A 12,534-nucleotide genomic window follows, 5' to 3' on the forward strand; every position below is an offset into this window, starting at 1 on the left:
GGAAATAAATATTTTGGAATTTTGTTGAGTACCTGAGGGGATCAGGGAGCAATTCTACAGAACGGTTTTGAGTCCATACAGGATGGTTTGTGACTAGTTTGTGGAAGGGTTGGGATTGGTGGACAAAACTGCCTTTTCTCATTCCCTTATGTTTTTTAGATTGCAGTAGTGTTGTGAAAGCTATGAAGCAAGAGGGACTTGGTCGCAGGCTGGTTAATCCTTTGTTCATGGATTGAGACTTTTAAAGCTTAGAAGATATTCAATCCACGGACAGCCCTATCTGTAAAATGGTACCTCTGAAGTGGCTTCCTGGCAAAAAATTTGTTATGCCAGTTAATAACTCAGGCTTTATGTTTTGAATAGGCAGCATGTGTAGACAGGTGGTCTCAATCATTGTCATGGTAAATTGTTGAAAGATGTTCCAAAAGGTGACCAGTGGGAAGATGGCACTTTTCCCCAGGGGCTGATGTAAAGCCAATGAAACTGCAGGCCAGTTCCAAGTGTCTTTGAGATTGCTGGAGTGCCAGGCCTTGGAATATCCCCCCTATAGTCAGGGTAGAATACGAAGAGCTGAGTTATTTTCAATTTCACTAGTCCATAGACCTGGATCAAAGGCGGATAAATGGGGTTGAGGTACAGATTAGCCATGAACTAACTGAATGGTGGAATAGGCTCGAGGGGCTGAATGGCCTAATCCTGTTCCTATGTTCTATTCGTACTTCCTTTATGGTAGTTTTCGTCTGCTGTGAGGCAATGTGACCAGTCCAGATGTTTTTATAACTTAATTTTAATGCCGAAAAATTTAGGACTGCTCTGAATCGGGCACGCTGGCCCGTGCATCTAATTCTCTGATCTGCATTCCTTTTGAGTGATACTGCGCTGGGAGCAGAGTCGCACAAAATTTACCTTTATACATGGAAATTTCCCTCTATTTTCTGGGTGTTTTTCTTTCATATACCCAGAAAAAGTATGGGAACAAAGGAGACAATATTGATGCGTTATTAAATTAATGAAGGCCCCCATTTCTCAATATGCACTGTCTGCAGGTGAGGTTGGTCACTCAGAAAATTGGCCAAGTGGTGTTTAACAATGAAACATTGCCAGCCCTTTTTACAGTTGGTTCTCAGTAATGGTACACAGACTTGGTTTGTAAACTGCATGTGGTTTTCCTATATTTTTCCCTCCTTCCTGAACCTCTGTAACAGCTTTCCTTATTTTCCTTCCTGCACCTACCTTTGGCTGTCAGGTGCCCTCAATGGGTGCCTGCAGTCCTCGAAGCTCTCCAAGCTTCCCCTTCACTTTCTGCACAATACTCAGGGGAGACACAGTCACTGACAGTGAACATTTGTCCTATTGTATTTACTTGAAAGACTTGGAAATGCCTAGATTTTGTGACAAAAAGTAAAAGTATCTTTGAATCCCTTTGCACTTCAAATACTCGCGCTATGCTCTTACTGACACAATCACTAATTTCTGATGCTGGCTGCAATTTTGTTCAAAGAAGAGGCCATTATCATGAATTACCAGGTGTTACCAAACAAACAAAAGTAAAACTGGATATAAATTGATGGGATACTCAGCAAGGAAGGGGGGATTGGGAACTGTTGTGTGAGCCAACAAGTGATGTTGACTAAATGTTATTTGGCAAGTTGAAGGCCCAACTTACTGATGTACCTTTCATCTTTGCTAACAATGAAACACAACACATTATTACAGGGTGTTATGTGCATTTTATTATCATGATAAAGTGCTGAAAGTAAAGGCAATATTCTGTAGCCTTCAGCATAGTGGGGGTCAAAGTTGCCAGTTCTGTCAGTGGACCATCTAAGGGCATAACCTCTGGTCAAGGTTCATCTCCAGAGTCAAGAAATGATTGGCAGTGCTTTGGGGAACATGGTGCAGGGAGCTACTCAGTGTCATCACAAGGATTTCAGAGGAGTGTGATTATGGGTGTGTGAATTTTTTATACTATATTCATTCTAACTGAAAACACCCAGTACTAAAATTATTGATTTTATCCTTTCAAAGTTTGATTGTACCAAAGGAGAGCATGTTGAACCACATAACACGAGGGCAAAGTACTCATGATTACATGTGGTGTGGCGAGTAGTGGGAACAGTTTATTGGCACAATATTAAAATATAATGGTTTAACTGTGATTGGTACCAATACGCAGAATAAGCTGACTGACAACACTGCAGCTGATGGCTGAGAAGGAGGAGGAGGGAAGAGTCCATGACAGAATAGGTCCTCGAGGCAATGATAATAATGTTCGCACGTTTGTGGCTAAGGCTGTGCGAGTTTGTGGAGGGGGGTGGGGGGCGATGGGCGGGGGTGGGGCATGATTGATGAGGTGAGCTCATACGTGAGTGATTCGGAGTTACAGACTGACCAAATCAGGTGATTGAGATGTGTGTAACGACAACAAATTTAACAATACTCTGTCTTACGATGCCTGTGTTGAAAAAAGCTGGGTTTGACGTCCCCTAATGAAGTGCTGATTTTCTGGAAGTATGTTTTAATATCACTGTGTACTTCGATAAGTTCTTCCAATAACTTATTGTTCCTCCTCTGTTCCTCCATGATCTCCCGCCGCAGGTCAAGATTACTCTTGTACGAATGTAAGGAACTGTCTGAATAATGAAATTTCCGGTTCCCTCCCCCCATCGCTTTATGCTGCCTCAGCATTGAACCCGAGGTCATTTCTTCATTTCTGAACTTCATGTATTTCATGCTGTCTTGCTTTCTGTTTTCTGGGACTAACTTCTTTTTAATCTCTTTCTCTGTTTTCTGACTTAGACGTTGAATAGGATGTTGATGTGATGAGGACCTTTCTGTGTTAGTAACAAAACATTTGACGTTAGTAGGCGTGTGTTATTCAGAACTTTTTAAACCCTGACAATGCTAGTCATTGTTGTGCTAATTTTCACAGAGCTCCTATTTATTCTACGGAACTAGAGTTTAATTCATTAAAATTCAAATGACCAGTACATTAATTTTAAATATGTATGTAAAATCAAGAGAGTTTCTCTGTCTCAAAGGTTTCTGGATTACAGTAATCATTCAAGCAATGGCCATCAACATGAGCCATGACAAGTCATTCCATTCCCATGGATGTAGCCTCCACCTCACGCAGCAGGGGCGCTACCTGTTAATGTTTTCAAGCTAAGGTGGAGATGGGACCATTGTTTTCAACATATCCAGGACCCGTAGGGGGGGAATTTTAATGCCCCCAGGAGGGGCGGGAGAGTGGTGGGCCAGGAGGGGGGGTTAAATTGTTAAAAATGGGAAACCCGACCCCAACCGGCTGCGAACGCACCTATTTCCGGTTTAACCAGGGCGGGTGAGTAACCCGCTCTCAACAGGCGGGTTGGTAATTATAATATGTTAATGAGGCTCTGAGCCTCAGATTTTGTCAGCCATTTTGATTTAACGCCTCCAGCACTGGTTTCCCGAGCCCTGGAAAACCTGGCAGCTAAAGGGAGGTGAGAACGGCCTGATCAAGCAGATGCTTTTCCAGCATTGCTTGTGGGCTGGGAGGAGCAGCAGTGCTTCCCCCAGGACCCCCAAGCTAACCTGCTGCGATCTTCCGACCCTCCCTGCGATCGGCTGACCCCGCCACAATCCGAGCTCTCCCCCACGATCCAATCTCTCTCCCCTCCCCACCGCCCCCCCAGCAATCTGATCTCCATGCCACGATCCGATCTCTTCGCTCCCACAATCTCTCCATCCCTCCCTCCTCTCCGGTCTGCGACTGTGGCCTTGTATAGCAGGCTTTCCCACCCGGCAGCTGGCCGGCCTCTCAATCTGGCCGGCTGCCGGGTGGGAAATGGAGTTACAAAAATTTTAGTGAGGTCCCATCATTAAGTTTGGCAGGACCTCCACCTTCCCCATATTTCCCGGCCGCTGACACTTGCCCCCGTTCCCTCCCCACCTCCCCGTATATGTCGGGGAGGTGGGGAGGGAACAGACAATCAGCTAGTAATTCACCTTAAAGCATAATCTTCTGACAAGTGTATAATGACCATTTTGTCAAAGTACCGGAGAATTACTGGTGCCAGAGAACTGGGGCCTTTGGGAGAGGAGAGGAGTGGAAAACATTGGTGGAAGGAAGTGACGTCATCAAAGGAGACTCCCTCTCCGAGGGAGTAGATCCTGTGCTGAGGCCTGTGATTCTGTATTTGCTCTATTTCCAGATGATTCGGGATCAGTCTCTTTTAAAAAAAATCTTTTTTCATCAATTGTTCTCCCTTGTCGTCTCCTGCAGACATTGATACCTCACTGGAATACTGTTCCACAGGAGCTGGTTGTCCTAGAGTACCTTCTCCAAGTGGTTATTATTTATGTGAGCCCAGATATTAATGTCGGCAGTTTATGCGACTGTGAGAAGTGTCACAGGCGAGCCAAATCAGGAGTGGGAAACCTGCCAAATTCTCCCTTCCCCAACACAGAGGTGCAGAGGCTAACTACAACTACCCTGGCTGAGATTGGCCAACTCAACAGATGCAAGGGATCAAATGGGGGACCAACAGAGACAAGAGATCAAACGGGGGACCTTCCTGGTCTGTATGGCTCAGCTACTCATTGGATAAACTTTCTGATCCATCAGGGAAGCCCAATAGTTCTTCTTAAAATAAGTAGGCCGTTTTAAAGTTCTGAGGATTGGTTGCTTTTTGATTTATAATTGTCCGCCCTTTTCCCCTGAAGGTAGTGACTCGAGCAGGGCTGCATTGCCAAGGTTCAAGTAGCTTTCTAGTAACTTTTCTAAGCTCAATAATAGGCATAGAGTGATGTGTTTTTAAAAAATTATTTTTTCTTGTTCTTGAGAAGGGTTCTGTAGTTAGTTGAATCAAGGTGAGATTGCATCTGTTAGTCTGTAAGTTCACCTGCCATTTGTAGCACAAAACAGCTTAACAATTCATAGCTGGCATTGTCTCAGTCAAGAATTTCAGTTTGCCTTTGGAAAGATCGGAGACAGGCATGTGTAAAAGACACTCCTGAACGTAAGATACCTGAACCACACACAGGTCTCATCAGCACTACTGTTCCTGAGAGAATATCTAAGACCTTGCAACAAATGCAGCTGCCCACTGATCCATCCAAGGAGCACAGTCCTTGAGTTTTGTATCAAAACCTGGGCAAGGATTGAGTCAACAAAAATGTATGCCACAATGTTTCCGATCATTCCAGAAACAGATGGATCAATGGGCTATAGAGGGGGGAAAGAAAACCAGCCAAGTTTCCCATTCTTGAACACGCTCCAGTGACCCAGCTGGGAAGTACACGTGCATCAATTAAGTGAGGAAAGTATTGGGCCCACCACGGATGCCCCAGCTCCGCAAAGAAACATCCCAATCGTGGAAGGTTTTCAACTGTTAATGTCACTCATTCTGCTGCTGTAAAAATGCATTCAAAGTTACAGAAAATACACTGTCGGTCTCAGGGAGGGGAACTAAAACAAAAATTGTTTTATAAAGTTGCCAAAAAACACCAGAAATACTTTGGGTCCAGGTGTGCCTAAAATTTTAGGTGCAAATTTACGCCCATTCAGAACGGGCGTAAATGCAGGAAACTCCCGTTCTTTGGTCTTTTGCGTGGGGGTGGGGCTATGTAAATGAACAATGGCCCGTTTAATGTGTTAAAGGCGGTGCCTTTGTAATTGGCTCTTATGGTACTGGCAGATGGTTATTGCCATTTGCCCGATATAGGCAGCTGCCCGCGGTAAGTGTGGACGATGTAAGTGGTGGCAACTATAACACCAAGACTTTACACCTGGTTAATGGGGAATCAAAAGATATTAGCAGGAATGAAGTGGACATTTAATTCATCTTGTAAAAATTCTTTGTGCACACTTACTTATTTCTAGTTCAGATTTATGCTGTGGGAACAATTTTGAGCATCTGCGACCAGCTGTGGATTTATTCCAAACCTGGCCCTCCATCTCTTCCAGATTCTCCGCTGTGTGTTTCCTTTAAAAATAAAATCAGAATTATATCTCAAGGAATATTATTTTATAGTTTGAAATGGTACACGTCCGTTATTCAAATGATACAACACACTGTGGATTGAGAATAGGGTTCCTTTATAAATATGGCGAAACAGGGCAGGAAACTTGAGTTCAATGGATACAGCATAGTCTTTTGGGATGTGTCTGGTGGAAACAGCGTTGTCAATAATAAAATAAATAAACAGTTTCTAACCCTGACCACTAGGCCCAGCCCGAACCATTAATCATAAAATCGTTCAGTGTCAATGCAGGGTCGGCTGTGGTGTCAATGGTCGTTGTGATGTCATCGCTGATGTAAGCAAGCCACATTGTCAATAATCTCATCAAATTTTTTGAGCATGCTCAGTTAACATTTAAACACATCTCATTGTCATAATCTTTAGTAATTTCGGTACCTTTTGAAGTTAATTCTTGTTTGGTCTTTGGCAAAAGGCAATAAGTTAAGTTTTTTTGGTAAAGATCTCTGGATATCAGACACAAAACTTTTAGGTTTGGGATGGCCTCAATAGGAGCAAGAAGAAAAATCAAATTAATAAATGATTTTCATAATTTTTCACTAAGCTGCCAGAAAATCTACACTAGGACTTATTAAAAAAAAACACCATTGTACTGCGGACCCAGTCACATAACCTGCTTCCTTCCACGATAATACTGAGAAAACTAATGGCAAGATACAAAGAACGGGAGCAAGTTTTCAGAATTACCAAACATATTTGAATGAAACGGACTTCATTTGGTTGGTGAAATGCTGCAAAGAAAGAAAGAACTTGCATAAATATATATATAGCACCCTTCCCAACCTCAAGGCATCCCAAAGTGCTTCATAGCCGATGAAGTATTTTGAAGTGCAGTTACTGTTTTAATGTAGGGAAATGCAGCCAATTTGTGCTCAGCAAGGTCCCACAAAGAGCAATGAGATAAATGATCTGATAATCAATTTTTGGTGGTGCTAGTTGAGGGATAAATGCTGGCCAGGTCACAGGGAGAAATACCCTGCTCTTCTTTGAGTAGCACCATGGAATCTTTGATGTTTACCTGAGAGGGCAGATGGGACCTTGGTTTAACATCTCACAGCACATTTTTGCTCAATTCCTATCACCTCCATTAAAATGAGTATGTTGGGTATCAATGACAAACAAAGCAACTGTGCTCTGTAGCACTATTTAGTGGTTACAGAGAATGTACCAAAACCTTGCTGACCTTCTTGGAGAATGCTGGTGAACAAAATGGCCTTGAGGTCTGGGCGTCACTGGTGACAGATTCTCTTCAGGATCTCCTTGGGGCTTATGCAAAGTCTCCTCCAGCCGTTGTTTGAGTTGGGAGACCTCCATCTGCAATGCCTTAATCACCTCACTGCAAACACAGTATCAAATACAAATGATTAAAGGTGCAAGGAAAATATCAAATTAACTTGCACCAGGTTAATTCATTCACAAAGTAATTGTAATTCAGAAATTAACTTGGAGAAATTGATACCTTTTAGTAACACAGTTATTTGTCTGGACAAATGGAGTACTCAGGCACCAGTTGGTTAAATTACAAATCCATCCCAAATCTGGCTGCCAAATTGAACATCAGGCATTTTATGCCAGAGCTGATGCAGGGCAAGCACACCTGTTCATTTTGCCATTGCCAAAACATTAATGAATTCCTGATTTTTTTTTTAGTTCCACAGAAGTGCTACTTGTATATACCAAAATGCAATGAGATTCTTATCAATACTCACTCTCTCGCTGAGTGAATGCTCAAAGGGCTGGAACTGTAATGGACTTTATGATGGAAGGCTAAAGGTGATGAGGTTAAAGATGAGCGACGATATCTCTGTTTGGCATAGGCACTGAGGCCGCTTTGAACATCAGGCTCTGACTCAGTCCGACCTTAAATAAAATAAGGACAAATCTTCTCAGGATCATTGCATTTCCCAAAAGGCAGGACTTTAGAATACATTAAAAAGGACCATTGCAATATTGACTATAGATTTCAGAAAAATACAATTTAAATTTCCTTCTATTCTGCCACACAATGTACTTTAACACCAATCTCTTAACAAGAACTCTTTTTGCACCAGATTGTATTTTTAATTTCCTCCACCAGTCATCCTTAGATCTACTCTGGGCAAGATCATCAATTTATGTGTAACTTTGGGCAGTTTTCCACTGTGCACACCCACCTGCATGCAACTGGGGTGAGACCATCTTAAATTTATTTCATTCACAACACTTATGGGGGAGACAGAAAGAAAGAAAGAGATTGAGATCGCATTACATTACATAGAATGTACAGCACAGAAACAGGCCATTCACCCAATAGGTCCATGCCGGTATGCTCCACACGAGCCTCCTCTCTCCCTCCTTCATCTGAAGATGAGAGATGTGGAAATGAGAGATTTTCATGAATTTAGGTTGGATTTGAACCAAGTGTTGAAAGGTCAGTGTACTAACCCACTGTGTCACCCATAAAATATGTATTTTTTTAAATATAAATGAGATTTCTGGGTTTTAGGAGGCCTAGAAGCAGAAGATGTGCTTGATTCCTCATAGTTGGCCAGCACAGTAACTCATTTCTACTCCACTGCAGAACTCAGCCATTTTAATTTGCCTCCCTCCAACTTTTCCATTCCCTAAATTGTACACTTATTCCCCAAAAGAGAGCAAACAGGCAATTTAGTCCCCAAGCCTCTGGTACTCTTACATCAGTTATCAGAAGGCCTGCAAAAGTGATAAGACAACTAGTCCTTTGCGTTACTTTTTCTTCCTCTGGGGAATCATCTCACCTTTGCTTAGTAGTATCCAGAAGGACAGCATAAAATAGAGGTCACACTGAGGGTCAAAGTAGAAGGGTCAAAACCTACATCCCACCACTTGGTGAAGCCCACTGACTGGCTGTGCTTCTGGGTTGCCTTCCATCAACTCACTTTGTTATAAATTCTAAAAATGTTCGACTTACTGACAAAGGTTTCCTGTTCAAACTCACTCATTACACTGCCTGTCCACTGCTGAGGTGAGTTAGTACGGGAAGGATCTGCTCGCACAACACTGTCCCTTCTCATTATGTTGTTCTGTCTTACTGTCGTAGGGTATTCATATTCAGTCATGCCTCTCTGATGAGTCTCCTGAGTTTGCAAGGCTCTTTTAGCGTGTGTATCACCCCGTGTAGGAGATTTTAGTAAAGTCTCCCTTTGGCTTTGACGTCTGTGATGGGAAAAAAGAAAAGATTGAAACTTAACGACTGTTCGGAAGTTCTGTTGTCATCTCAGCTTATTTGAGTGAATTCAGGGATTCCCAAGATACAATGTCAATGACTTCCCATAGTTCTTAGTGAAAAAAGATCCATTGCTCTAGAGGAAGTTGTGAGAATCACTGTACTGACAATAGTATTGAACACAAGTGAAACAAGAGTTAGAATCTGCTATTGTCCAACTAACAGCACCAAGAACTTCTGGTTCAGGCATGACACAGTGGGAGTGCACCTACTCACACTACTCCTACAGTGCATTTGAACCAATCCATCAGTGCTCCCTTTTATTCCGCCATGGTGTCAGATTGCTCACTTTGGAAGATTTCCACGATGAGACTAGTACCACCTGGACTCTTTTTATTTTGGACACTTTACAAGTACAAGGAACTGTCGACACCTGGACTGGATAGCAACATAGCTCTCTACATTAGAAGGCAAATGATGGAGACTTGGCTCGCTCTGCTGCCTCGCTATCATACCCCAGTTACCCAGCTCTTGAAAATATACTGAGAATTGTTTCACACACTATCTGTTTACACTTCCTCTAGCAATTAAAGGATTTTTTTCTCTTGTTAGGTGGCAGTCACCTCTCCAGCTAGAGACAACTGTATCAAAGGCAGGGGATACAGTCGTCACTGTTATAATTTCTGAAGTAATTAGCTGAGATTTCCCTGAACTTAAAAAATGGAGCAAAGGGATCTTGTGGTAGAAACACTAAATGTACCACACCGCATATAATAGTTGCAAATAAATAAAACTGCACTGAATATCCTGTGCTATTTTCATTATGTTGTTCATACAATGTGTCAATTATGCCGTGCCAGCCTCACTGTGTGGACATAAAGAGAGAAAGTGGTTTGCCCTCAGTCACATTGGTTGTGATTCATATTGGATGTCTATGATTAAATTAACAAAAGGTTATTGTTTTTCTTTGCCTATAGCAACAGGTTGCACTTGTATAGCACCTTTAATGTAACGTATCATCCCAGAGTGCTTCACAGAGGGGTGAGTCAGGGAGTGACTAAGAACAGAGAAAAAATTTAGGGTAGGTTACCAGAAATGTGGGTTTTGAGGAGGCTTTTGAAGGTGGGGAGAGTTGTGGAGGGGTTCATTAAGAGAATTCCAAAGTGCAGGGCTTTAACAGGAAAATAACCACTGTTGTGATATTTCTGTTGGTTTCCTTCTTCCAGGCTTATGAAAAATATACCCATGGATAGGATTTCCCTGCCTTCACTGGCCAATGCAATGAAATCACCCACACGACCAGGTTGACCAGGTTACTCTGCTTCCTCCATTGCCTGGGTCCACTTTTGTTCTTTGGAACTCCCCAGCTTGATATCACACTGCATAGCTAAACTATACAGAAGTACATCATTATTGTGCGTACATTTTTTGGAGTATACTAAAAAAAAACTCTCAACCAATCAAGTAAATGGAATTGAGGTTGATGTCTACATAATGTTCTTTTGCCAACTTGCCTTGTGCTGTACTGTATTCTGAGTACTTTGAGGATTATATAGTGGCATCATGAGTTATACACCCAGACATAAGCTATAGAGTCTGTCGTCTTTCTCAGATAACCTGCTGGAGATGTTGCACACAATCTGAATGCTGGCTCTTTACAGAAAACTGTGCTTTGACTGTTTTGATTTCTGTTATGAAAGTTGAATGGGTTCATATCGAGGCAAAGATATGTTCCCTTCAATGCAGTTAATGCAATAACCTGTTGCTTCCATTCAGGCACCAAACCCCCTGCCCCTTCCCAAATCACCACTCTTTCAGGGGTAAAGTTGGACCTGCCTTTCAGGCCTTAATTCCATAAAACTGAGACCCAGGCTGGTTTTTGTGTTCTCAGCACTGACTAAACCCTGAGGTGGTTGCCTTTGTCTCGGACTAGGGTGAGCTCAGAACATTTTGGCCTATTCGTCCTTTTCAGCTGGTTCAAATTTTGCAGGAAGCGGCTCCATCAGTTGCAAAGGAAAATGGGGTTGTCGGTCAGCAAGTCACAGCAAGGAGCCCACCTCGACTAAGGACAAATGCAATTGGGGCAGGCTTGGTACGTGAAAGGCTTGAATAATTTCCTGGTAAAGGATGTCAAAAACTCTGAGGAAATGTGGTATTACACAAATCTATAATCGATAGGAGATCCTCAACACCAAAAGTTGCCCGTGTGGGCAAATCTAAAACCAATGTCATGAGTCCAATCAGATACTTGAAGATTGGTGAACATTGCAGTCCCAAATCTATAACAGTTTGGCATGTATACAGAACATGAAAGAAAGTCCATTCTTTGTCTACAACATTTCATTCCGCACAGCAACAGATGAGTTTGGTACCTGCTCTGAGGGTGTTGATGCTCTGGAGTCTGAGTTGCTGGTGTGAGCCTGCTGCTATCGGACCCCACAAACCCACTGTCTGTCTCTGGAGAAACAATCCGTTCCTGAAAAAGCAGAAGATACTCGTTAATAGCGTGAGCTAGGCAAGGGTCCTTCATCGGCCGAAACATTTTCTGAACTGAGTCAGAGAAGAAACAATAAGGCGCCCAGAGATGTATGTAGAGTGGAGAAAAGAGAATACAGGAACTCTTTACGCCATTCATTGATGCCCTGGTAGGGAGCAGGTTTCCCCTATTAGCAATGTAGGGACAAGAGTTTCTCCTTCCCGTCACTGCATATTCCTTCCTTCGGTACTGGAAGGGATGGATTTTGAAAAAAGGTTTAAAGTTATTTATAATACAAATATAAATTCAACAATTATCCAGTTCCACCTTTCTTATAAGTCAGTAAATAGACACGTCTTACCTATCATTAAACTAAACACTCCCATGCTGAAAACATATACAAACACACACACACAATCTTAGTGCATGAGATGTCTGTTACAAGCTTTGGTGACAGCTAAACTGTACCATTAAATTCAGTTTCATATCAATATCCTCCCTCTCCTCCTTTAAGATCCACCTTAAAACTCATGTCTTTGACCAAGCTTTTAATCATCCCTCCTGTTATCTCCTTTTTTGGCTCAGCATCCATTATTATCTGATCATGCTCTGTGAATGCCGTGAGATGTTTTTCTACATTAAAGATGCTATATAAAAGTAAATTGTTGTTATCCATGACCTGGTGGAGGAGTTCTAAACCACTATCACTCTCTCTCTATCTAAAAGACAGTCAATTATCAAATCACTGCTGGCAGCCAACGCAAAATTGAACAGTGGCAGCCAAAAGCTGCATTATCTTCACTGCCGAGCCAATTACTCTGTCAGAAAAAACTGACAATCTCTAATTTAA

The 12,534-nt window shown here is 42.3% G+C and overlaps 1 protein-coding gene across 1 annotated transcript in view; it reads right to left on the reverse strand.

The window, feature by feature from the left end:
* The window catches only part of akna (AT-hook transcription factor), a 140,476-nt gene that overhangs the window by 19,659 nt on the left and 108,283 nt on the right, over window positions 1-12,534 (reverse strand). Inside the window, exons 14-18 of the mRNA XM_067969615.1 lie at window positions 11,581-11,684; window positions 8,954-9,198; window positions 7,734-7,884; window positions 7,208-7,360; window positions 5,857-5,969 (exon numbers count right to left, since the gene is read on the reverse strand). Coding sequence (XP_067825716.1) covers window positions 5,857-5,969; window positions 7,208-7,360; window positions 7,734-7,884; window positions 8,954-9,198; window positions 11,581-11,684 — 766 coding nt within the window. The remainder of the gene's footprint in view (window positions 1-5,856; window positions 5,970-7,207; window positions 7,361-7,733; window positions 7,885-8,953; window positions 9,199-11,580; window positions 11,685-12,534) is intronic.

This window comes from Heptranchias perlo, chromosome 31, assembly GCF_035084215.1.
Source record: "Heptranchias perlo isolate sHepPer1 chromosome 31, sHepPer1.hap1, whole genome shotgun sequence".
NCBI classification, from domain to species: domain Eukaryota; kingdom Metazoa; phylum Chordata; class Chondrichthyes; order Hexanchiformes; family Hexanchidae; genus Heptranchias; species Heptranchias perlo.